The 27,915-nt window shown below is 34.7% G+C and overlaps 1 protein-coding gene across 1 annotated transcript; it reads left to right on the top strand.

Annotated features, from left to right (window-relative positions):
- LOC124371659 (calsyntenin-1-like) lies at window positions 1-24,528 on the top strand (the record flags this gene model as incomplete). Its single annotated transcript, XM_046829998.1, is given in 15 exon segments — window positions 1-158; window positions 274-395; window positions 2,350-2,558; window positions 3,193-3,339; window positions 9,412-9,603; window positions 10,540-10,803; window positions 11,981-12,108; window positions 12,302-12,653; window positions 14,042-14,174; window positions 15,506-15,699; window positions 16,371-16,558; window positions 17,893-18,009; window positions 19,211-19,415; window positions 20,869-21,041; window positions 22,737-24,528. Coding segments are annotated over 15 exon segments (2,780 nt in total), but the record flags the coding sequence as incomplete, so codon positions are not given.
- Window positions 24,529-27,915: the final 3,387 nt, after the last annotated feature.

Here is a 27,915-nt window from a genome sequence, read left to right as displayed (position 1 = left end):
TACCACGCCTTGACTTGGAGAGTCTGGAGAGTGGCTACCACGGATTGGTGAAGGAGAACGAGACGCTTGTCGAAGTAACTCCAAGAATTCGAGGAGTCGGGGCTGATATATGCAGCTTTAGAATCGTAAACAAACATCATGGTGAAGCTCCATTCGAAGTGAGTGGAAATTATTTAGTCTCAGGATTGATTTATATTAACATCTGTCAACCATGAGTGTACAGAATTGAATATTCTGATATTTTGGTTTCAAATAACGTTTTGAATATTCCAGATTATACTTAAAGGAGAAGGAGAGGCTGAACTCAGGGCCAGACGAGTACTCAACTGTGAGAAACGCAAGAACTACAAGTTTGACATTGCAGCTGTGTCTTGCAGTGGCGACCAATCTGACAAGTAATTTTGCGTTTTTTTTATTGTGTTTAAAACAATATTTTACCTTAAAAGTGTATTGAAATACCGTTATATAAAAATTTCATGAAACTGTTTTGTGCTCTTACATACAAGGCACTGTTCTAATATTACAAATATAATGTACTACTATTACTATAATCATAGATCAGTAAGGCAGAAAGATCTGAACGTTTTGTCCAGTTTTCGGATAAAATTTCCTTATAAATCTGTGAAATAAATATCTGGCAAGATATATGTGGCCATCCAGGTGGTAGCATATGCAGTAAATAACTTCCTTGTTACATAACACAGGTCAATAAATAACGTGTCATTCAGAGTTGAGGAATAAATTACATTTTGCGTCGTCCACAAATTACCGTGACACAGTTAACCTTCGAACCTGGAACTTTTCAAGGATTAAGTGAAATATTGTCGTTCCTTTTCCTTAGAATATTGTTCGTTTATTTTTTTTTAAGTGAATATCTTTAAATATAGAAGTTTTAAGAATAAGTTTAAATAAACGTTATACACATAATGGAGTAACAATCCTAGGTTATTGATAAATAAAAATATTGCTTTTGTGCCTCACATACAAAGTATTGTTTTATCTAATATTATAGTAATAAAAAAATATTGACATGAACAAAATTTTTCCACAGCTAATAAAGATAAATAGTCTATTTTAAAATCCAAAAGATAACATTTTTAGATGAAAATAAAAGTGGAAGTTACAAAATTAACTGTGAAGATTGTGATAAGATTTACATTTGCCAGACAAAAAGAACCATTAAAAAAGATTTAAAGAGCATGAAAGATATTATTAATACAGACAAACTAAAAAATAAGATATTTTCAAACATGCATTGGAAGCTAATCATATTATCTCTAAAAACTTCATGTTATTAAAATTAGTCTATAAACAAGAACTTGACACTTTTAAAACATACATTAAAAAAAACATGGAGATAAAATATTAAATAATAATTTTGGACCGATTCAAAATTTACCTTTTCCTTTAAAATATAACTAAATTCTTTTTGACCCAAACTATTACACATATATTAATTTTAATACTTGTTATACTTTTAACTTTACAAATCTTTTACTACGCTTTATTCAGCTGTAATTGTTTTTAAATTGTAAAAATATTTATACTGTTTCAGATTGTTTGATTCACACTTGACCATGACATCTTGAATGTCGAAAGGCCTTGTGATACAAATAAAAATTATTGTAGAATTGTGTCTTTTAAAGAAAACAGTATGATATAGATGTTAACAAGCCATTGGTTCTTTTTTTAAATCCAGTTATCAAGATAGTTTATGGACATTTTACATTGTTATTATGTTCCCAACACTCTGAAATACAATGTTTCAAGAACTGCTGTGTACCTTCTTCTTGAAGTTTCAAAACTTCTTCAGGTGTACCTTATTTATGTTTTTACACATAAAGAAGACATAAATGACCAGTCCTTGTGATAGTGTTTAATTTTTTAACATGTGATAGTGGGCAAATGTCCAAGATCCATCTATCCTTACAAGATCATTTATGATGTTAAAACTAATTAACAATATTTTGAAAAATAAAATTATTGATGTTGCAATGCAGGTAGTGCAACCTTATATACCATATCAGTTCTAACTTTGAATCAGTGGCGTAACTGGAACTTAGCTTTGGGGGAAGGGGAATGATTTTTATTGAAGAGCATACCATACCGTGTATTACATAATAAATTTGAGTAAATCTAAATTTGTATTAATTAGATAGGTCTACTTCAAGGTAAAAAAATATAACTGCTGCATTTCAGACAAGGTAGATTGATATTATATGAATTATTGTTGGGGCTAATTCAAGAGGGTGCTATGCCCAAATAGTTACGCCACTGCTTTGAATATATTCTGATTTAAAAAAAAAAAAAAAAAACAACCCCTAGTACCAAATGAACTTCTGTTTGTAGTGCCACCGTACACATAACAGTGGTAGATATCAATGAGTACGCTCCCGCGTTCTTGGAGCCATCGTACGTTCGGCAAGTGGACGAGGGCAGACTTTACCAGGAGATACTGAGAGTGGAGGCTTCTGACAGGGACTGTACTCCCAAGTTTGGTGATATCTGTAAATACGAGATTCTGACTAGTGACCAGCCATTCGTCATTGACAATGAAGGTAATTATTTTATAGTCCATGATCTAAAGGAGTGTTTCACAGTTTGACAAGTTACAATAGTTTTAGTGGTGTCATGTTGTAAGCAAGTAATGAAACATATTTATGGATTACGTTATACATAAACAACTTTTTTTCTCTTCTTTGAATCTCATAAATGTTTTCGTAACTCCTCTGAATCGTTTTAAAATTATGGACTTTGAACGGATATTCCAAATACAAAATTACTTTGTAGTTGATTGAAGTAGAAATATAACTTAAGTGTTGCATTGTAAGAAAAAATGCATTAACAAAAGTCAAATATATTTTGGTAGTAACAACATTCAATTTTATACACACAGTTATAATCAAACTATTTTCTAAAAGTAAAACAGTTTTGTGTTTATTTTTAGTATTGCGTTTCAATACTAGACTTGCAACGTTTTACTCTTAAGGTTTGATCTGACTTCTGACTATCACATCCTCAACTAAGTGATATGTTTAAAAATTATAGAAGAAATTTACCACCATTTTTTGCACACATTTAAACCATAAACATAATTCACTTTTGTGTTGTTTGATTTATATTGTTGTACAATTTGAAGAATACTACCTGAAGCTGAATTATAATCTGTGTGGAAATGATTTCACTTTTCAGGAGCAATACGCAACACGGAACCATTAGATTATGAACGAAGCCATAATCATATTCTGTCAGTGGTTGCATATGACTGCGGAATGAAGCAATCCGTTCCGGTCATGGTTACAGTCAAAGTCAATAGGATTTGTAAATTGGGCTGGAAAGGTAACTTGATTCAACATTTTTAACATTCATGTAATTAGTAACGATTAATATTAAAAGAAGTGAATTTTAATTAAAACACAATTTAATCTAAACAAAACTTTGTTATTTGTTTGTTCTGTTTACTTTTTTAATTGTTCAAGTTAAAGAGACATAACGTTTATTTGTTTTTGAATTTCAGTGTTAATTTTTCACGTATTATGAATACAATGATAATAAAAATAGTATGGTTTAACAGATCATTACACTAAGCTGATTTCTAAATTTTAACATTAAAATCTCTGGAGAACTAGAGTAATGGTAGTTACACGATGAAATTGTGATTCCAGAGTTTGAAAATTGCTTCCATCACAAACGTGGATAACTCGTGGACGTTGTCTATGAGTATTTTTGGTGTACGTATAAACATTAATTTGAGTGTGGCCACTACGAGCATTATTTTATGGGATGTGTGTATTCTGTATTGTGCTTTTGAAGAATGTCACGCATTGATTTTTCATACATAATCTGTTCAGGTAAAATGTCCAGAAGGTGAAACTGTAAAATCATTCAAATATCCTATGATTGCATGGAAAACGGTAAAAATAATCATTTTTGTGGGTGATAAATTCTGTGCAACTGTATTTGTTTTTTTGGGATGCCTGTTGCTTTTTGATTGGTGTGGGTTTTTTGCCACGAGGGTACATTTTTTGCTTCAATTGTCGCTAATTGTTACTTGAAATGTCAAAATCTGGAATTTGATTAAATATAATGTTGGGTTAGTATTTAGTAAATCATATCATGTATCATATTCAAAGTATGTAGCTAAGTTCATGGACATTTCAAGAAGCAGATTAGATCAAATATAAGATATCTTTGTCAATAGTTTAAACAAACCAAGAAAGCCTGTTAAAAATAAACTATTATATGTATGAATAAAGTGTTAATTTATATGATTCTGAGACAGACTTTTGATACTTACTGCTATTACTTAAGAATAGTGTCTTCACTGCGGTGTATCACTATTGTAATAAAGCTGGCAGATAGTGAGTACAGAAACATAATTTATCTGTCAAATCACTATCTTGAGACCATGTATCACACAGTAATATCAGGTTTTTTATCTGGCCTGGATCATCGCTTGGTCCAAAAAACTGTAGGTTCAGATTATTCTATAGTAGGGAGTCTTGTGGAACTAATATTTTTCAATACAAACACAGGATGGAAAACATTGATTCTGTCTCTTGATTTCTTGAAATTCTTTAAATGAAAGTGAAGTAATAATAAATTATAACATACTTTTTGTATTGAAACATTAATTAAAGTTGTCATTAATATTTTTTATTAAAATCTAAGTACACAGGTAAAAGTGTTTCAATTTAACTAAAATTACTAGCATTAGGTACCTAGTAACATCTTTCCTTTTCTTCTATTTTCGAAACATCAGGTGTACTTGTGCACAGTATTAAGTAAAATGGGTTTAATTTAAAATTGGATATAATGGCAGATATACAGGGTTTGTCCGGAAAGTAATAGGACTGAGTCGATTAAAAAAAATGTATTGAGCAAATCGTTACAATTCTTTAAAAACTTTCAAAATAGGCTCCTTCTGCGTCGATGCAACGCTGCCAGCGCGATTTCCAAGCATTGAAGGCGTCACAGAAGGCATTCTCCGTAATTGCCTTGAGAGCCGCGGTGCAAGCTGCTTGGATCCCCTCTGTCGTCTCAAAATGCTTGCCTTTTCAGGCGAGGAAACAAAAAAAAAAAGTCTGGGGACGACATCTGGGCTGTAGGGCTGCCGTGGAAGAGTTGGGATGCTGGTCTTGGTCAGGTAGCTGTTCACAAGAAAGAACGGTGTGAGCCGCAATTTCTGGTCGCCAGTGAGCACTTTTGCGACCATCTTCGCACACACTTTGCGCATGTTCAAATGCTCCGTCACAATTTCATGAACCACAGATTTCGGTAAATGTAACATCGGGGCAATTAAACGAATACTTAGTCGACGGTCTGAGTTCAAAACTTTGCGCACACAAGTCACATTGTCGGTGTTTTTCGAAGTCGAAGGTCTTCCAACACGGTCTTCATCAGCGACCTCTTCCCGGCCCTCCAAAAAGGCCTAGTGCCACCGAAACACACCACTTCTTCCTAAAGTAACATCTGGGTAAGCCTTCTTGATTATACCGAATTTCACACTGAATCTAATCGTGTACCTCTTCTCTAACGAACGCTGCTTTTCGGCTTGCACCACTCACAGAAACATGTCACGTGAAAATGCCTATCCTGACTTTAGGTGCTCGGAGACAACTGACCAGCCGCTTGTTCGTTAGCTAGGAACGCCCTCTACCGAATCCAATCGGTGCGCACACACTCCGAAGTACAGTCTCGGTGAATGAAAATCAGTCCTATTACTTTCCGGACAGACCCTGTAATTATATATTATTTATTTTAACTGCAATATGTTACTTTGAACATGTTGATTGTTATTTACTTAAGTTAGTGAAGCTCCTGTATACGTTTTAATGACCGTCGACATTCGATCAATAGAACTTTTACAGATTCAATAGCTCAGGGTCCATGAGATAAATGTGGCTTTGAGCTGAGTGGTAGAATACACAGTTCTTAATTCATGACATTTTCATACTATGTGTTGTCCATAAATGGGTACGATTTTTAAAAAATGGAAGGAAAACATTCACGATGAACAAAGGAGCGGTATGCTTTCTCTTGTCAGTGATAACTGTCTGAACAAAGTGAATGAAAAAGTTTGTGAGGACTGTCCTTCACAATTTCAGAACTTTCCAATCATTTTCCTAAGAATTTCACAGAGCCTTTTTAATACAAAGACAGTAACAGAAAAACTAGATTACCACAAGTTTGTGTTCTTTGGGTACCAAAACTGTTTTCTGATAACCACAAGAGAAGGCCTACCACCTAGTGAAATTGTACAAAATGTTAATTTAATCCTTTAACCACCACGCCCAAGATATATCGTGCAACTCTAGTTTTGTAAACAGCTGCCACACCCGTGTATACTAGTTTTCATTGTATCAGCTGTTTTATTTTTGTTTTGTATCAGCTGTTATATTGTATTTGTTACTTGTGTTCTATTTTGTTAGAAATGTCTAGAAGATAACTTTCTAGTTGGTGGTGCTATCTTGTGGACTTTACTCAAACTACTTGGCCGCTACGTGCTTTGTATTGTACACTAGTTCGGAAATAGTTACGATGATATTTTACAAGGTGTTTTCCGATGTTAAGTTGTGTGATTGTGGTAATATGGTAAAATAATTATTTATTTTACCTTGCCAACTCTTGGTTGACATTATTTGAGATCTTTGTAAACATTGTTAATTGTTTACTTAATTTATTATACTAAATAACGTTATGTTCAAAACTAAAAATGGGGAAAATACTCAACACGCTGGGGGGGGGGAGGGTAGGGTAGTATATAACAAAGCCCCGCACCCGGATGTCGCCATGAATACAGGAACATGGCGGTTAAGCCTCTATTGTAAATAAAACTATAGTTTGCTCTAAAAAACACTAAATTAGAAATTAATTGTAGGTTATCAAAATAACCTATAGTTGATCTGCCCAAAAAGGTAAGCATAAGGCTAAATAACAAACAAAATAACTCGAATGTTTACTGTCTCTTGTATTAATTTTTATTCTCTCCGCCACTATTATGGTGATAATGCACTGTACAAAATGACTTGTGGAAAGATCTTACCATTACATGAACAAGCATCAAAGACTTTGTAGGATTAATCTGTTTTGCGTACTTTTAATTGATTTTTGTTTACTCGTCCATGGAGTTGGACACTGGCTCTTCCTGCATGTTACCTGACATCCGTGTAGTCGGAAGTTAACTCTTTTTGCATATTTCGGTTACTTCCTAGGTGGACATAGAGACTTTAAGGGTTAAAAGCATGGTGCATGGTGGTAAGAGACTATGTAAACATAATCTACAATAAGTAAATTGTGTGTAAACTTGTTGACGTTATACACTATTGTAGTGTCCTGACAATAAATTATTTGATTTGATTTGTAATAATAGTATCATTTGTACCATCTCGTTATAATTTCTCACTTAGAGGATTTTATTATTATTTTAATCAGATACTACAGCAAAATAAATATTGTTATGGGAAATCAGTTCAGATTAACTTTATATCACTGGTTCATATGCATTAACTGTATCGATCTAGGGGTTATTTATTGGCAGATTTAGCTAGTGTCTAGTTTTAAAAAATCTGAAATTGGTCAGTATAAAACATTTTGTAGAACTCAAATATTATTATTATATTATTCATATTATTCAACTTTATAAGTTGAATAATACATACACTCTGTATTATTTTGGTTCAAAATATGTTCAAAACTTGTGTGTATTTCTTTCATGAATAATACTTTTAAAATACAAAGTAATAATGTGTGTTTTATTTAACACTAATATATCTTTTTGATTCATAAAAAAATAATCTTCAGTTTAGCAGAAAATGAAATAATCCTTTTTTTTTAGTTACATCTTAAAATGAAATGGACCGATAAGGAAAACGGGTTCCAAATAATGGATTGGCGAACAGTTAACTTATTAACATTTAGTTATATTGTCATGGTAAATTTGATCGGTTTTCATGACCTAGCAAAAATGTAGGTTACACAAAAGGTTACAAAAATTGTTGTAAACTATATTAATTTTTTACAGTAGAATTTTGTGGACAAAAGGAAACTGGTTATCACCAGTTTCCTAAAGAAATAAGAAAATGCTGCAAATCTTTATCATAAGATAGATTACAGGAATTAGCTTGGCTCTGTATTTACGTGGATTAAGTCCAGAATAGCTTGAAATAGCACATACACCCATTGACTCTATCTGATATGTACATTGGTGCACCTTTGTTAACTTTGTTTGTTGTGTTACACATGTTTTAAGTCCAGTTTGTGTTCTTTATTTAGACCTAACTCACTTTACGCTCAGATCACAGAATGAGCTACTGGATAAAGCATTTAATGTTGGCTGTATATTCACAATAAGTTGTGGTCATGAATAAGTGGATAACGTGAAAAAATATTTAACGGTAATAAACAATTTAATTTTAATCTTACTCCGTGCAGTTATTGTAAAAATCTAGCAAAACTGTTTCTGTTAAAATTTTGTATTTTCAAGTTATGTGCAAGTTACATATTAAACATGTTTTATTTTTCTTATTATTGGCAATTGTCCATACTGTGCTACAAAGCCAGTTGTACTATCTTAATTTAAAACATATAAGAAGGGTGTTAAAATCAAAACACCTTTACGCCTTGATCTTAACTGTATATTTATGGGAGATTTCTCATTTTAAAGATATAATCAATATACATTTTAAAAGCTTGATTTTTTTTAAAAAGTGTTTTATCAGTAAAGTTGTAAACCAATAGATATTTAGAAAAACTTAAACATATGTGTAATTTATTGCTTAAATATTCTAAGACTATAAAACTTAAAAAAAAAAACTTAAGATTTGCATTAATCATATTTTTAAAGTAAGATATCTGCCCTAAATCTATAATGAAAATTTAGTTAAGGTTCAACATTGTTTTTATGAGGTGGACAACTCGAGATAGTTTCACTTCAGCTGTGAACACTTATATGTACTTAATAATAAGTAATCCGTGTCTACAACATGGAATTTTGGCAGATCTCAAGAAGCAAATAAAAAATCTCTTATATTTCATAGTTTAAACAAGTCAGTTATAGTTACATAGTAATTCTCTTTGGATTTCTCCAAAGAATGAACTGCAACAACAAGTTTTGAACATGACTGTGTTTTACATTGTTTAAAAATATAATCATCTGATGTGCTTAGAAATATTTATGATGTCTGTGTCCTTAATCATTTGAAAATATATCTGCCCGATGAACTCGAGAGAAAAACTGGGGGCTGATCTAGTGAATTAATATTTGAAACAGTTCCTACTCTGTAATTTTAGTGTTGGCTCAGTTTTATGTTAAAGTAACCACTCCACGAAAACTATCAATATCACATTTTAAAAATCCAATGTTGTAACAGCATTGGCAGGTTTCAGAAACATGTTTTACCACTTGTGCAGGTATCCCTGAACGTGTGGACTACGCCCCTGGCTCAGGTAGGGAGGACCTGTTCCCAACGGCTCAGCTGAAGTTGTGTGACGTGCCGTGTGCAGTGCACTCGGTACAGACCAAGCTCACCCTGGCCACCTCCCACATCGGCAAGGGCTGTGACCGTGACACCTACTCCGTGCAGAGTCAGCGCAAACTTTGTGGTAATACCATATTAGATACATACTTTTTGTGCGATTAATATCAAGTATAGATATGCATCACATTGGCAGTGACTGTTAAAATTGATTCCTTATTGCCGATTTAGTTTTAACATTTCATTATTTTAAATGTACTTGAATAATTCCTTTTGCAAGCTGGTGTCAATACGATTTGTTGTCCAAAGGATATCAACAACCTTTCGTTTCATTATTTTAACATGTTCACAACAACTTACCTCTCAGGTACACACGATCTTTCACAACTGCTGTTGGGTACATACCGGGATATCGTAAAGCGTGTCGTGTGCCCGTTGTGGTACACGCTGCTTATTGTGTTTTTATTGTTTCACTGACTTGGTGGTTTGTTACATTTGATCCCATGCTTAAATAAATACCTCAGACTACCGTGTACAGTTAATATTAAGGTTAGATAGGCATCAGATGGTAGTGACTGTTAAAATTGAATGCTTATTGCCAATTTAGTTTTAACATTTAATTCTTTTAAATGTAATTGAGTTTTTCCTTTGCAAGCTAATGTCAATACAATTTGTTGTCCAAAGTATATCTACAACCTTTAGTTTAATTATTTATCATGTTTACAACGGCGTGCACCCCAGAGGGTACACACGATGTTTCAAAACTGCTGTTGGGTCCATAACAGGCTTTCATAAAGCGTGTCATGCACCCGATGTGGAACACGTTGCTATGCATTTCCTTATTATATTTTTATTGCTTGCCTGTCTTGTTGTTTTGTTAAATTTGATTCTGCGCTTAAATAAATATCTCGCACTATCGTGTACTCTGTCGGACAAACGATTGCTTAATTTTTAAGGTAAGTTAATTTTTTAGTTAAAAAATTCGACACAAGTAAGAGTCCAGAAATAAGCCATCGTCGTGAACTTGTGAATACAAAACCTGCCAACATGTAACTGTTAACAGGAGCGAGCAGTGAGAGTGTGGACCTGTTGCCGACGCCAGGGTCTGGACTGGAGTGGACCAAGTCTCTTGCCACAGACGAGGGCCACGAGAGCGACCAGATGTTCGAGTTTGACGGCAGCACCTCGGCCGTGTCAGTGCCCAGCGAAGTGCTAGACCACGGCCTCGCTCGCACCTTCACCATCGCCACTTGGCTCAAGCACAAGGCCCACGCAGACCTGGACAAGCACACCAAGGAACACATCTTGTGCAGTGCCGACGACCACAGTGAGTTTTGTTATAACTTGAATCTTTCAACCTCGGACTATGAATAACCTTTTGTAAACCATACAAATGGTAATGACTGGCTATAAACAGTCCGCCAGCATCTCTGATGTGGGTGATAAAGAATAGTCTTGGACAGGGAAAGGGAGAATATTGTGTGAACACCTCACGTTAACTAAGTTATGAGGTTGATTGTAATCAATTATTTTGATGCCAATTTGTTTTATTATGATTGTTACCTATAATTTATTAGCTGAAATATTGATGCAGGTTTTGTGTTATTTAACTCTTTGGGGAGTACTTACGTTCTGGAACATCATTAATTTATGTTGATAAAAAGGGTATTAAGTGCTAAACGATATCGAAAATATTCAAAAGCTTGACGTTTATACGTGAAAATAGACAATGACGTAAAGATATTTTACCATCCACTTGATTAGTAAATGTATACACATTATCCACTATGAATTTTAAAATTAATAAATTCATCAATAGATTTGAAAAAGGTTAAAGTTTTGGTTATTGAGTAAAAGTGTTAAACACACTGAAAATTTATATTTAGTTGTTCAGTAAAAATATGAATTTTTTTGTAAATGTATGTTTTTTTTTTTAATTAAAAGCGGTTGGATTTTTCTAATCAATATGTTTTGTTTGTATTACTAGTCTATCATAGCTATACTGTTATTGTATAACTTGGGATTGCTGCTAAGTTTGTCATTTAGAAGTCGATGATGACTCCCACCATAGTGCAAAATTTTCTGCTTTTTGTGTTGGTATATTTTTCTCTTTAAGCTGCGTATTGTTATATACTGGTATTTACTAGGTACTGATATTTACCGTACTGTATTTACATGTATTTGAATGAGAAAAAAAATTCATTTTATATATTTATATCATTAGTATTGCAATGTTGTAATGTCATTGATTCCAATTATTTTTAACACTATCATACTGAAAAATCTATATACTATTAGAAAAGAAATTTACAATTTAAATAGATCTTTTTGATTTCATCATGTATAAGATAAACTTTTTGACTTTTTGCTTTAAAATCATTTTACTGCAATGCCCTTTTGACTGATCTTAGTCCTCAGTGTATACAATATAATATTTTTTTAGTATGTCCAACATTTTTATACTATTATAGATTTTTTTAGTAAAGTTACTTATACTTTTCCAGAAATGAACCGCCACCATTACGCCTGGTTTGTACGCAACTGCAGATTGATTTTATTGCTGAGACGAGACTTTTCCGAGGGTGACCTTAACATTTTCCGTCCTGCAGAGTGGAGGTGGAAGCTACCTCAGGTATACCAATACTTGAATACGTTGTCTACTTGTTAGAAATATTTTCCTAATACTTAATGTTTCAACAACCACGAATCATCAGTTATAGCCACAAATCCAAACCTCTCTAGCGTTAATGCACCAATTAGTACAACAGTATTTAAAATCTGCAACAATAATTACACTAACATTGTATTTATTGTTGTTTGTGTAGGTGTGTGACAATGAATGGCATCACTACGCGGTTTTGGTTCGCTTCCCGGAAGTGCAGCTGTATGTGGATGGAACTCTGTTTAAAAATGAGAAGAAGAATCCTGAGATCATAGACGACTGGCCACTGCACCCTACCAAGGGAATCAACACAACGCTGACAGTGGGCGCGTGCTGGCAGGGCTCGGAGAACAAGATGAAGCACCACCTCAACGGCTACTTGGCCGGTCTCAGCGTACTGCTCAACAAGCTGGAGAAGCCTGCAGTGCTGGCGTGTCTGCACAAGTGCAAGGAGAGTCTGGAGGTCCCTGCCATGGAGCTGCTGGAGCCTGGCATGGAACTGCTCACCAACAGCGGTCAGTCAATCTCTCAGACATTTCCAACTTGGTTTTGTTAGAGTTTAGTACTCAAATGTTACATGAAAGAGGTGATCAATGAGTGTGGATTAGTCTAGAAATAGCAGCAGTCTTCGTGTAATCCTTGTAATCCTATTTATATAAATTACTTGTATAATGATAGCTTTAGTTTCTTTGCGAGTACCTAAGAAGTAAGACGAACTTCTGTACAAAGTGTTTGGTGCCTCATTAAAGTCATTACAGATTTCCGTGGTTAAGCTGTGAAGTTTTCAAAAACATTTCTTATCAAGCATCTAGTAGGTAACACGAACATGTTAACAATGTGTCACATAAAATCTGTTCAGCAGATTTTCTGATGTTATAAATTGTTATAATAATAAGATTTTTTGAGAATTTCTATTAGTTATGAATAAGTTGATTAAGCGTCTTTATAGAACATATTTGTGAACCTTAAGGACATTATCATGTTTTAACTACTCCCAATGTGATAAAATGTTTTTTGTGTATTTTTATGGATAGGCTGCAATTTCAGAACCGTTTTTTAGTGAGCATCTAAGAAATAAAACAAAATTGTGTACCAAATTTCATGTAAATGCATTCTGTGGTTTTCAAGATTTTGTGATGCGTCAGTGTCAGTTTGGTATCTATACAATAAATGTAGATTACAATTAATTGGCAAAAAATGTCTTTTGTGCAATTGACCGTTAAACAAATATTAATATGCGTTACTTGAAGCAGAAATATTAAGTAACCATATAGATAGTTACAAAAATGTAAATTATGCCATACATCTACTTTTTGCAGTACAAAAATCTCTATCATTTTATGTGATTATATTCAAATTTTTAATGCAATTTGTATTTTTCCAAACCTAATGTAGGTTACACTTTTTGATATACTTTAAAAGGGTTTTTACATTTTTATACAGCCTTCTCAGCTCTGGTGATTTTTATTTAACCAACTGAGGTTTGTAAGAATATCGTGAAGAACCAAAGCAGCCATGAGGTCTGAGATGGTTTATGGTTTAGAATATATCTAATCGTTGTTATAACAACATGTGTTTTTGTCACAATGGAAAATGTCCAAAATCCTATTGTACTTTCAAATCTTCCATCATCCGTAACAAAAAATATCTTAATAGGTTACATCTAAAATCACCAAGAACTCAACATGGCTTCAACGTTGTACTTTTGAGACAGGTCCAGTCTTAAAGACTAACTACGTTGATACTTGACCACCATCTGGCTTGCAAATCACATAACTCATGAACTCCTCTTATCAGCCGAGACCATACAGGGCTTCCTTGGGTGTCAAAACAACTGCTTCTGTATTGGTGAACCTCTCAGTTATTGAATATATTATTTTATAAATAATAATTGCATTTCCAGATTTGACCGAGCTGAGCATTGAAGGTGACAATAAGACAAATCTTGAGGTGTTGGTGAAGAAAATAGGCTACAGCAACTCCCGAGAATTCCCAACTCCAGGCCGCCGCAACCTGCACCTCTCCACTGTCGTAATGTGAGTACATTACAATGCTGTTGATAAATTCTTAAACATTTGTTTCAGGTCGACTGTTCAGATGATCCATACTTCCAAGAATCAAGAATATTTATTGCCATTGAAACATTTAACGTTTGCAATTTTTTATGCTATGTCAAATTACAAGATAACTAAGTCTAATCCAGTTATACCCTGTAATTGAATATTGGTAAATGCTTTAAAAAATTATTGCATAGCAAAATTCAATATGTACATTCGTGCTCTAAAGAATTCATGAATATTGTAGAACAAGTTAATTAGTAAACCATTAAAATGGTTTATTTTTAAAATGGAAGCTTGTTAAAAAATGTATGGTGTTAAATTTTGAAAGAGTTGCCTGTTACTCCCCATCAGTGCCGTGGCGTGGCAAATGTAGCCTTCCTTCTCATATTGTGTTCAGAAAATCCCGCCGAAGATTGAAAAGTTGAAGATTATATTTTGTGTGTAATAGAACATACAACATGTATAGTTTGACAACTGTACATATTTTAAGAGATTTAAACTTCGGCTACAGTGCTCCAAAGGTTCCAGCTCCATCTATGGTTTTAACTTGTTATCAGAATAATTTCATGAATATGGGGTGAATTTTCCCTCAAATTAATTCATATGAGATGTGAGATTGGTAATGCCAAAATGTGCCACTCTGAGATAATATTCAGGTACAAGTGATTTCAACTTCCAGAATGAAAGTTATTCAAAATAATTTTTTACAAATATTATTAATAGGCCTATGTTCTTTTCAATTTCGTTTTTATCAGTGTGAATTTCTAAAAACTTCACTAATAAATTTTCAGTACCTCAGGTTTTTTTAAACAAGGCGCTCTTCTAACCACTCATAATCACACCTATTAAAAGCATCATTAAGGTCTGGTCTATCATATCTATTGGGCAAAGTGGCAAAAATCACATTAGTTTTATCAGATAAGGCCAGAATGACCTCAAACTAATGTAAACCCTGTTATGGGAGAAGTAAATGTCAGAATTCAGAAATTTATCACGTAACATTACATAATGGTAGTAGATAAGATCTACAATGAGCAGGTAACTCGTCAGTATAATTTGAAATATCCTTATCCTTATCCTAACAAAACATTATAAACATAATTATTAATTCATTGATAGATAATCATTATTAACTATACAAAACAGTGATCCAGTATGTATACACATATACGCACAAATGAAACATTAAATTTTAATGGTACAGGTTATAATTTTATTCATATTGAAATTAAATAAAGCTAGATTAGCTATTCGTATCCTAAATGTTCAAGTTGAAAACTGTAATTTTTTTTCTCTTTGTTGTGCAGGTGTGATCGAGGCCGACCAATCAAAGTGCCGCCAGTAGAGAGTTACATCATGGTCCTGCAGCCGCAACAGCCCAGCATAGAGATCAACGGCACCACCAACCTGGCCAGAGACTACCAGGATTTCCGCAACGGTGTCCGAGTCTTCACTGACCTCCACATTTCAGTCCAGCCCTCCGGCAAGATGTGGAAGCACGGTAAGCTTGTTTGGTCAATCGTTTTGGTTGTTAAATTAGGCAGGGTATAATGAATATTCGGCTTCCGATAATTCAACATTTTAACTTTGGGGCTGTGCAATAAGTTTCAAAACGGTCATGAGGTGGTGCAGTGTGTGAGCACTCTAAAATCGGTTTAAGAACAGTACTCTGTTCATATCTCTGCTTTCCCCCTTTAAACAGGGTGATTATCTTTACCGGAGTAATCTAAGAAACATAATTTACTTTTTTTGGGGAGGAGTGTGATAATGTTGTGAGATATTTATATATTTGTCCATAAGAATTAATATATATTTATATAAATTTTTGGTGCCAGTTTGTAGACAAAATGATAATAGCGAAGACAATGATTAAGGTCTCTATGTAGCATACCAACACATCAACAGGTTGGAGAGCTTAGGGCACAGGCCAGGATGACACATCTTCATTTGTTTGTAGAGTTTAGATGTACACTTTTTAATTCAAAAAAGTTATTATTTAGTGTTCTTAAAATTTTTGTTAATTTTAGCTGTTTTAGCCAAACATTGTTTTGTTTAAATTCGCTTTGTTTTTTTAAGACTTCACCATCTGCTGCATCCCACATAATTGAAATATAAGTAACTTATGTATTTACCCAAATAGTGACTCATTTTACCGGTTCATGTCTGTTACAGGAGAATCCATGAGTGTGATCCAGAAGAAACTTGACTCCTGTATTGTGTCTGTGTACCCGTCCCTCAACCCAGACCACGAAAGTCTCACACTTCCGGAGAACATGCTCACCCAGTTTGGCATCGTTGCGAAAATCAGCAAAGATGGTGCAACGGTTTCTGGAAGTGATATCATTTACAACTATGAAGAGGTGGGTAAATAACCTAAGTCACAGTATTCTTACTTATTAAAGGTGCACTTTTGTGATTGCTCCACTTTTGGTAATCTCCATGATGTGAGGTGATGCAAATGAAAACCCTGAAAACGTCCTCGACACCTCTGAAATAATTTTCCTTAAAGTGGAGGAGATCCTTGAAGACGGTTTCTCTCAAACTGATATCCTTATCAAACCCATAGACAAGCGACACATCACTTCCTCTCCGGCATATCCACCCTAGTGCAACTTATTGTTTCCATTCTGTGTACCTAATGAAATCCCTCAGCCTGAAAACAACCCCTAGAACACATCTCTTATTATCATCATCCAAGCTACAAGATCCTGATGAGAGTGTTTAAAAATCCTCAAACCCCTCTCACCAAAATTTAAAAATGTTTAGACTATTCCACCACCACTTCCTGACAACTCAGAAACCTCTGCCAAAATTGTCCATTCCAAGTTACCTGATATGAAAAGTCTGTAGATCCGCCTCCAAACCGACCATGAATCCAATTCCTCTCATGGAGGAGGAGTCAGTGGAACACATTTGGTTGGATTGCCCTGCCATCGCAGAGACTCGGAAAAGATACTTGGGAGCATATCTCCTCAGCCCCAAGGACATTAGAGAACAGGAGCTCTTAAATCTGGATTGCCCTGCCATCGCAGAGACTCGGAAAAGATACTTGGGAGCATATCTCCTCAGCCCCAAGGACATTAGAGAACAGGAGCCCTTAAATCTGATTGGTTTTTGCAAAAGCCTCGGTTTTTGAGGGCACAAATTAAAGTAAGGGAGGTGCAAAGGTCCTTTTTAGGACTAAGTGCGGGGACAAACTGTCCTCTTCCCTCAGGAAGGGAGAAAAAAAACTCATAGAAAACCCTGCAAAACTTGTCTCGTTCATCAACCATGTACTTCACATATCCAGAAATATATTATTAATCCGGGAATAATACCTATAACTATTACTACTTGATTGATTTATTATAGCCTAAACACAGCCCTGCACAATAAATAGACAAGTGTGACAACTGTTTCACTACCAAAATAGTCCTTTCCCTCTGTTTATCCCCCCTCCCGATTACAAATAGCTACCAAGTGAGTAAAAATAGTAGTAGTAATCAGAGAATTCTGCTGCAGTTTATCAATGTCAGGTTTGATAACACTTCTTTTACAGAAAATAAAAATTTTTTCAACGAAAACAAAACTTTAATCGCAACATTTCAACCAAAAATCTTTACTACGGTAGTTATCACAGTGAGGCACAAATTTTATTCCATGATCATCATCTAAAACCAGCCAACGGCTTCTTTAACGATTTCATCTGTTCCAGGTGTTACGTCAGATTCAGTACACAAACAGGAAGCCGGCTTACTACCTCAATAGGGTATTCAAGCTTATCTGCTCGGAAATGAATGGAAGATTTCTGAGCAATGAATATGTTCAAACGGTAAGTATTATATTACATTATCATTGGTTAAATCTTTTTAGTTTTTAAATTTTGTTATTAGCACTTTCTGTCTTTTTTACAGACATTTTTATTATTTTTGGGAATTTTTTAAAATTCTTACTAAACTATATGTTAAGAGTAAGTGTATCAACTTATTCAAGCAATGTTTCGATATATTTTTAATATTACATACTTCTTTGTTTAAAGTTTGTTATTAACAATGGAAGGCATTGAAAGGATAACAGGATTTCGGACTTTTGTCATCGTTATACGAGTTATAAAAGGTATAACTAACACAATGTTTCGAGGATTGGAATCTATCCTCTTCGTCAGGTGGGGGAGGTATTAATACATACAAAAATAACGAACAGAAAGAAGTAAAGAAGGGAAAGAAAAAGGTTCAAACATAGCCAAAAGCTGCTTGGAGTCCAGTCCAGGCGTTGTCACTGCACAGGATGCAAGTCCCGAGCACAAATCACAATTACGAGGATCACAATCACACATCACATCAGCACAAGCTTCAGTGGGATACTAACAAGAATGTCGATGTCGGCTCTTTCATCTGCACCGTGTAGTGTCGTCTGAAACAATGAGACAGGAAGGAGATTGTCAGGAGGGGAAAGGATTAAAAACAAGCCGCTTCCAACCCTATTGTCGACATTTTCTATATTTTTTGCATCCATGTTTTTGTTGTTGAAAGATAAATTGTTTGTTGGTCTGAGTTTTTCAAGTTTAGAGATTTTCTTTTTCTTATCAGAATCTGAAATTTTTTACGTCTATTTTGGATGCTCTGAAGGATTTTAGTAAATTCACTGCCAATTAAATTTGTGAGGAATTTTGTTTTAACTTCAATACTAGTTTGGAGGATGTTTTTTCCCTGGTGGTGATCAGCAATTATTTCTTTAAGTAAGGATTTAGATGCACGGATTAGGTATTAATAACTCCCCACCTGACGAAGAGGATAGATTCCAATTCTCGAAACTTTGTGTTATACCTTTTATGACCATTACATACTTGATTGTTTAAAATTTAAAGTTGGTATCAATTTACCTATACTTTAGGCTGTATAAAAGATTAATGTTTCACTATATGAAATTTCTATGTTAATTTTTAAGTCGGTTTCTTTTTAAAGATTTAGTATTTATTTCAAAATCAGTTTGGACAAATGTAATTTGAATTAACGAGTGTTGTAATGAAACAGTTAACGGTGATACACCCGCGAGTGCCTACCGCAAAACCTTCGGCAGCAGCCCCAACCGAGGCCCCGGCGCAGACTGCAGACAAGCAAGTTCCCGCCCACCTGCTGCTCAGCCCGCAACACGTCAAGTCTCCCGTCCATACCATTGTTGACCACTACCTTGAGACAAAGATGAGTGACCGAACCCAGGCTGTTATCGCTCCTCCAGGTAACTGACAGATGTTACTGTTAGTGTTCAATGCATCTTCTGCTTTGTAAGCTTTATGGAAGTCACCAGGTTTTAATATAAAAGACATTTTTTATTCTTCCACAATTTAAATTATTTTAAAAGCGCTTTCACCGGTTAAGACATAATCAGTTATTGTTTACAGAAAAACATATGTATAAAATAGAAAAAACATGATAAAATAGTTAGAATAAAATCTTTTTAAACAAGAAATCCATTCAAAAATTATGAATTACAAACCATATTTTTCTACATAATACTTCTATAATTTATTACTTTTCGGTCTTTACAATTAGTTTTAAATTTTATTCAAACTATTTTATTATGTTTTTTTCTATTTTATACATATATTTTTCTGTAAACTATCACTGATTAGGCCTTAACCGGCGAAAGCTCATTTAAAGTAAATTAAAATTGTGGAAGAATAAAAAATATCTTTTATATGAAAACTCATTGCATCTGTACATGTTCTACTAGCTTGGTAAAGATACTTGCTTATTATTGAAGTGCAATAAAACTATTTTTTTTAAATTGTTTTTTATTTAAATTTAGATGGACTGAATCCGAGAAAGGACAGGAAACAAATACTCCTAATGTTTTTTGTATTCACACTATAACTGAAACATTTTCATAATTTATTTACCATTTAAAAAACAACCTTTTTATGTCATTAAAGAAATATTTTAATAGACTTAGTCCTGAAACTAAGAGCTAATTTGCAGTGTATAGACATAAAGTGTGGTTTTCTTTTAAATCGATAAAGTTTCCTTTATGAAGGAAATCGATCATCTGCCATACAAGTCGTGGTGGAGGTCGAAATGGAAGGGTATCAAAAAGGTTAAAAATATAAAACTGTGATTTTTTTCAGATTATTATTTTTAGTTTGAAACATTAAAAAACAACCTTTAAATAAATATATCAGCATCAGTTAACCGTATAAGGCTTTCAGCTTTTACACTATAAGTCTCTTGGTTATAACATTTCTTTGTTTAAAAAAAATTGAAATTTTGAATTCATATGAGTATGTAAGTTGAAACCATAGAGCACTGGACATCCTTAACGACCAGATCCTAACCACATCAGAGGTCTGTGATAAACAGCTAAATACAATGTTTGCTGTGTAAAGAGGGAAGGTTCATGCTTTTTTCACTATTTTTTGGTTGTAATAAATTGAGGACAGGTTGTGTTAGTTACTTCAAAAAACCAACAACTAAGGCTTTTGTGTAAAGAGCCTCCATCATAAGAAGATCTTTAATTTTGTAAATGGATCTCTTGCCCTGCAGTTCATAATAATAATAATGCGTTAATTCCTGTTCACACACGTTACCACCAAGTTACTCACAATCACATACAAGGAGTTGACTTGGATACAGGTGTAACGAACACCTTTTGTGTACGGGATTCCTGAAGGACTAAAGTAACACGTTGTGTCTAGGCCACGCTGTGACCATCATAATCGTTGTGTGCGTGGGATTCCTGCTGTTCATGATCGTGCTGGGAGTGGTGCGCATCCGAGCAGCACACCACCGCGCCACACAGGAGGAGATCCAAGACACAGAGATGGCTTGGGACGACTCTGCATTGACTATAACGGTCAATCCCATGGAGGTAAGTTACTGATAACGATTCCATCGTATTTTGATACTAAGGTACCAGGAACATAGGGTTAATGATACACAGAGTTTGATTTTTATTAGTAAATTTTACTAAATTTCACTAATTAACATTTTGATTTTGACTAGTGTCTCTCAAACTCTGTAGTTGCCTAATGCTTGGAACCTTTAGCAGTCAGCTTCTGTAATATATGGTAGTGAATAAGATATTAATCCATGGAACAGAACTTAAAATTTAATATTAGACTCTTAAAAATACTAATACATTGATAAATAATAATTGAAAAAAAATGTATATCCAATTTATTTAATCGCTAAATTCCTAAAGTTATATATGTTTTTTTTAATTGATAACAAGATTATTTTTTTATTATTATATTGTATACAATACAAATATAAAAAAATATTTTAACATTATTTAATTTTTTATGGGACATAATAAAGTTCTAACTGAAAGTAGTCACATAAATATCAGCATGAACTGTAGGAGATAGTGTCGATATGGACAAAATAGAGTGTTTTATATGAACAGCTTATATTAACTTCAGAAGTGCCTCCCCGTTGTGAAATGGTTCTACTTAGTGTTTTGCTTACAAATTTAAAATGTTTTTATGTAAACATAGTGACTAGTGGACACACCTGTCTCCTCGTGAATATTAGAATGTGTGATGAGCAGGAGGTAACTGCTGAATACCCGCTCTTTGACTGTCCTGCATTAGTAAGGGAGCGCTATCCCATCTTTGTTCGTGTGGACAAAGGTAGTGAATTTCCCCTGTAGGACCTGATTGGTTGTTTTCAGTGGTTTGTAGAATTGCTGAAACGGTGAATTGATTGGCCTAATGGCATGCTTCCGGGGTGTGCAAAAGGCCCTTAAGATTTAAGTGCATGACAATAGGCCACCCCTTAGAAGAAGAAGAAGTGACCATTAGTTTTTGTTATATCAAGTTTAGGTTCAACTGGAAGGTATAAACCAACCAGAAACACTATATGAATAAGTTTTCTGATAAAGAAAATACTAACTATTTCATTCCTAAGGACAAAGCACAACCCAGCAGGGATCACTTCTAACTGGTTTATACCTTCCAGTTGAGCCTAACACTGGGCACAGTAAAAACCGATGTGTCACTTAGATCTGGGCAACCTTGTGGATGTCCAGGAGCGGCACATCACTGACCGCAAATGTCCAGATTCTGGGGTTCATGGGCAATTCGATAGGTCTAGTTTACTGTGGGAGATGACTGTTGGAGTTGGTGGGGTTTGTTCCCTAACCTCAGAGGTTCTTGCTAGCCTCAACAAGGGTGTGCCACCCCCTGCCTGCTTTGACTGGAGAGGCTGGTTCAGAGCTGGCCTCCCCTTCTTCCAAGAAGACATGACTTTGAGATTAGTGCCCTAATTCTTCCTCATGGATCTCGAAAGGAGGCCGCCCCCTACTCCCTAACCTTACCCATCCTGAATATCCTGTCACTTCAGAAGCCAGCGCAAAGGTTCTTACAGGACTAAGTGCGATTTACAAAAAGGACAAAGCACTGTAATCCAAGTTTCAGTGTGATTAGAAGAGATGAAGTTGATGTCACATAAAATACTAAAACCTGTATTTTTCCACCGTTATTGTAGTAATTTGTTTGGACTGTCGAGTATTCTCTGTGATGCTCAACATTGTTTTTACTCACTAAGATGATGGTGTTCGCAGCAACTGGAGAGTCCGCGGCCAGGCAAGCCCGGGACTCATGGTCAGTCCCACATCGCTCCTGACGATGATGAATCATCTGATGACAACTCGAGTTACCACGACGATGACTTGGACTCGACCGACGAGGAGGAGGAGGGCAGTGCAGCCGTCAGCAAAGTGAAGGACTTAGAGTGGGACAACTCCACTCTAGCCATCTAAACCCGCCCATTACCTGTTTAGTTGCTTCTGTTTTCCTGTCCATACTTTACCGTTCTGTTCTTATTGGATTTATTGGCTGGTGCTTAGATTACAAAGGGCGCTGTGTCCCGATCCATTGATTACAGGTAACCAAAATTATCTTCGTCCTATAAATAGAGATCGTATTCGAACCTATCGGTCGCATCCCAGTAAATGTTGTACATAAAGCAGGGTGTAGTTGATCGTGAACTTTTTAACTCAATTTTTTATGTTAGGACCATCCTGTATTTATTATGATTGTGCATTTACATTATCAACAATGTATTTACAGTATTATTTATTTGTGAATAGGGTATTGTGTATACCGAGACGATTATGATATTATTTTGTATTAATTTTATTATTACAAATTTTATTTGTACCGCAATGTGTAATTATATATAAATTGAATTATTATAGAAAAGTGATCATATACAAAGTTATATAAATGCATTTATATGTAAATTGAGAGCAGCTGATATTATAGGTATTATAAATAAAAAGAGAAAAAAAAACATCTTGCCAGTACGCTAACTGTAAGTTTGGACGTGAACTTAAACATTGCTAAGGTCATAAAGCTGTTACGTTTTAATTTTGTAAGTGCCATTTCTTTAACAACCTTAGGTAGAAATATGGTTCAAGGGTAATTAATGCTTGGTTTCGTACTGAAAAAAACAATAATTAACTGTATTAATTTTTATTTAGTGGTAACTAGAAGTGTTGAAAACACAAATACTAATAGTAGTGACACAGTTTCTGCACAGTACTGCCTAGATAACTGAAAACACTTTGTTTGCAATAAATAATAATAATTTATTATGTTTTTATTTTAAAATGTGTTCTTAATGTTAAAATCGCTGTAAGATATTTTTTTACTTGTACGGTTGTCGCCAGGCTGGAGCTGTTTCGTTTAGATCCTAACCTATTTGTATGTAAGAGAAACATGTATTTTTATGCATATCATCACCTAGCTTGATATCTTAGACCTGTGCTATATATAGAGTAGTTCAAAGACACTGTCACTCCACATAAATGTGTATTCTTGTTTTTGTTTGTTTTTCTCTTAGTATGACATTCCATTTTCAAATTGTTAAGTAATTTTATTTACTGATTGTATAGATTATGAATATTTTGTTATTTTTGGATATTTGAAAACTTTTGTATAGTGTAGGTACGATACATTATTTTGGATCTTTAGACAATTAGAGCGGCTGCTAGGAAAAGCTTTATACCTAAAAGTATTATTTTGTTCATTTTGAAAGCTAATCTGCAACTGTTGTATTTGATACATTTCCAGAGGTATGTTGTACATCAGTAATATGGAGTGTTTCGGGCAGTCCATTTAGAAATCTTTGTACCTTACGTGTTGTTTTGTCAAAGTGTGAAATTAACAATAACGCAAGAAAGCTTTTTGGTCAAAAAATTACTAATATAACAATATATAGGTGTAGGAATGTACAGTCAGGGGAGCCATCTAGAAATGAACATAACCGCACACTTAAAACACAATATTTGTACTTATAAATGTATCACAGTGTTGTTTAAATAAAGCCTACACCTTATATTTGGAATTTTACAAATGTTTGTTTTAATTCATTCCTTGGCATGTGAACAATGTTATTCCCAACTGATAGTTATTTATAAATATAAGCTGCTACTACATAGATCAACACAGTGGGGATCCAGGTGAAGGACCATGGCCTCTTCCAATATTTAAAAAAAAAACATTTTTGTCGAAAAAGCTTAATCAATTTTTAAATTTTTATCATAAAAAATAAAATTAATTTAACTTTATGAACTAACCTTTGAGTATGAGTAAATTTCTTTCTAAAGACCTTGTCTTCTGTTGTACTGAAATGCATCTTTGACATAATAATAATAATACACCTCTACTTATATTAATCATAATAATGTTATAAACACAAAAGTTACTATTTGTTTGTTTGTTTTGCTTTCACACGTAAAATATTTAACAGATTGTACTGAAATTTTACATGAACATTCTTACGGTCCCTGGGATGAATAAAGGCCTATTCTTATTTTGAAAATTCTTTTGGACTACGCCCCACTGGCAAAAAATCCCATCTTTGTCTCTAATGTTGTGAAATATAAATTAACAGAACATGTAATGTAATAAACTGTTCAGTGTAAACATGGTTTATTATTTTCAATTTGTTTCCATTTTTATAGTGAGAACATTTTGTAAGGGAAAATCATTATTTTAACGCCGTTTTAGACATTAGAAAATGTCCGAAAACATAAAATGGTCAGAATTTGACGCCGAATAGTCCCTTTGAAGTAGTCTGCAAGAGCTATGCTAGATGAAAGTTCACTGGACTGTGCTTTTGAACTAATGTATTCATTCCAGCTCTAAATGTTTTAAAATATTAACTATATTTTTCAGTTTATAAAGAAAAAAAAACATAGTGTCACTGTTAATGTACTTTTCACTGTACAAGTGTAGCAAATATTTAGTATTAGATATAAAAAACAAAGTCACTATCTAACTTTTACTATATGTTTAAAGACTGTTATAAAACCCATTTTATTTGTCTTTTGACATATTTTGACAGAAGTAGGCTCCTCAGAGCTGAGTAAATATACAGGGTGCGGAAAAATAACCTCCCTATTTTTAAATGCTAATAAAAACCACCGTTTTTTTTTTTTTCAAAAAAACAAATTTATTCATTTTAACTTATTCTATGACAAAGGAAGTTTTTCTACTTTCTTTTAAAAAGAATATCAGATAAGTGGTGGCCATGGTTATCAATAAACTGTTGCAAGCGAATTCTGAAACTGTCGTGGACTCTCTGGAGCATGGCTTGAGGTATGCGCAGAACTTCCTCCCGTATAGCTTGCTTGCTTCAGATCTTGCAGTTTTCTGGGGCGATGTTTGAACACATCGGCCTTTAAGTAACCCCACAGAAAAAAGTCACATGGGGTTAAATTGGGTGATCGCGCTGGCCACACAATGTCCCTCCCCGAGAAAGCAATTGGCCAGGAAACATTTGCCTCAAAATGTTCATTACCATTTGGGCAGTATGTGCTATGGCACCGTCCTACTGGAACCACACATTCTCGAAAGCCCTCTGTTGTAGGGCAGGTTCAAAAATTCTGCTAGCATGTTGGCATACCTGTTTGAGTTCACAGTAACAACATTGCCATCCTCTTCAAAAAAATGAGGGCCAATGATTCCACATCGTGATAACGCGCACCAAACAGTCACACGTTCACTATAAAGAGGCCTCTCATGGATTTCCTTCGGATTGTTTTCACTCCAATAGTGAAAATTCTGTTTATTCACACTTCCAGACAGATGGAAATGCGCTTCGTCACTGAAAAAAAAAACAACAGCGTCTGGTGGGAGACTTTCCAAGATTATTTGACACGCTTCCATACGACTCTGCCAATCACGTTGAGACAGCTCTTGGACAACAACCATCTTGTAACGATGGAAATGAAGATCCACGTGTAGGATTCGACGAAAACTACGGTCGGACATTCGAAGGGCGGCTGCATGTTTGCGAGCTGATCGTTGAGGAGACTGCAAAACTGATTGCCTAACCGCATTAATGTTTTCTGGTGTACAAGCACTACGAGGTCTTTCACCTCGTTTTTTCACAACAGAACCAGTTTCTCTGAAGTTTTTCACCCACAGCACAATAGACTTGCGGTCCGGTACTGAATCACGAGGAGGAATTTGAAACCGCGTTCGGAATTCGCGTTGAGCCATGATAACCGATTCATTGCTACGAATGAACGCTTCGACCGCATAACCTCTCTGTGCACTCGTCCACACCATGATGGTGGCTGACGACTGGTGCCTACGGGCGGAGTGTCACTTAAACTTCCCCCTCTCTTGCATCGATTGCGGCTATCCCCACCATTCTGAGTGCCTCCCTCTACTCACAATAAAGCAATGAAAATAGGGAGGTTATTTTGCCTCACCCTGTATACATATATTTTCCTGATCAGGAAACAAGGCAAATCAACTACTAAACAAAAATATACTAAGACCAGAAGTGCATTACAATGGGAGTAAATATACACTTTGTAATATACTTCCTTGATCATGTCAACAATGCAAACTCAACAGTGGTGTCAGAAATATAATTCACTCGAACCAGAAGTGCTATAAACCTACCAAGTAGAGTGTAAATCCATGGCTAACTGCTAGTGGTAAACTAAAACTCAGGTGGCCCCTCCGAAATTTAGGACTGGATACACCCTTGGATCAACCAGGCAAGGATGGTAGTATAAAACAGTTTAATTTAAAAGACGAAACTTCATTTAATGTGGCCAAAGATCTGAATAGGGAATTAATGTGAGTAAGGATTACAGCTACAGGAAGTCCATTGGAGGAGGAACCTGTGGGTGTGAAGTGCACTGTTGCTAAGTTGTTTCCTAGCTTTGAGGCATTGTCAGTACCAACTAGAGTATAAAGCCTGAGTGTCCGGGTACAGCAGACAGTGATACGATCGTCTAACAACATTCTTACGAATGGCAGTTATATTGAAGTCGTCAAGAATATCACATGATTGTTACACATATCGTAGCTATTACGGGAAGTGTTGATTCAATGTGAAGTCTTGTGACGGATCATATTTCATACGCTGCACTAAGCGGAAGATGGAACTGAACATTCACGTAATTGTTACGTTTAACAGCTATTGTATGTCATTAATATACACACGTGTTTTGAAAACAATCCATGGCGGATTTAAAGCCACAGTAGAACAATATAGAAGTAATCCATATAAGAAGTATTTAATGAGGCCTCTGCTGTACCGATAACGGCAATTAAATCGAGCAAAAATACAAGACTGGTTAAAGTTTTCAGAATCTAAATCCATAAACTATGGAGCATTAAATTTATTAAACACTGTTATTAGATAGTTACTTTTCTAACTAACTTAACATACTTTACCAAAGATACAACAATGTTTGTTACATGAATAAAAAA

Source organism: Homalodisca vitripennis, unplaced genomic scaffold, assembly GCF_021130785.1.
Source record: "Homalodisca vitripennis isolate AUS2020 unplaced genomic scaffold, UT_GWSS_2.1 ScUCBcl_1748;HRSCAF=5759, whole genome shotgun sequence".
NCBI classification, from domain to species: domain Eukaryota; kingdom Metazoa; phylum Arthropoda; class Insecta; order Hemiptera; family Cicadellidae; genus Homalodisca; species Homalodisca vitripennis.
Note: the sequence above shows the minus strand (reverse complement) of the source record. Positions and strands in the feature narration are given on the sequence as shown.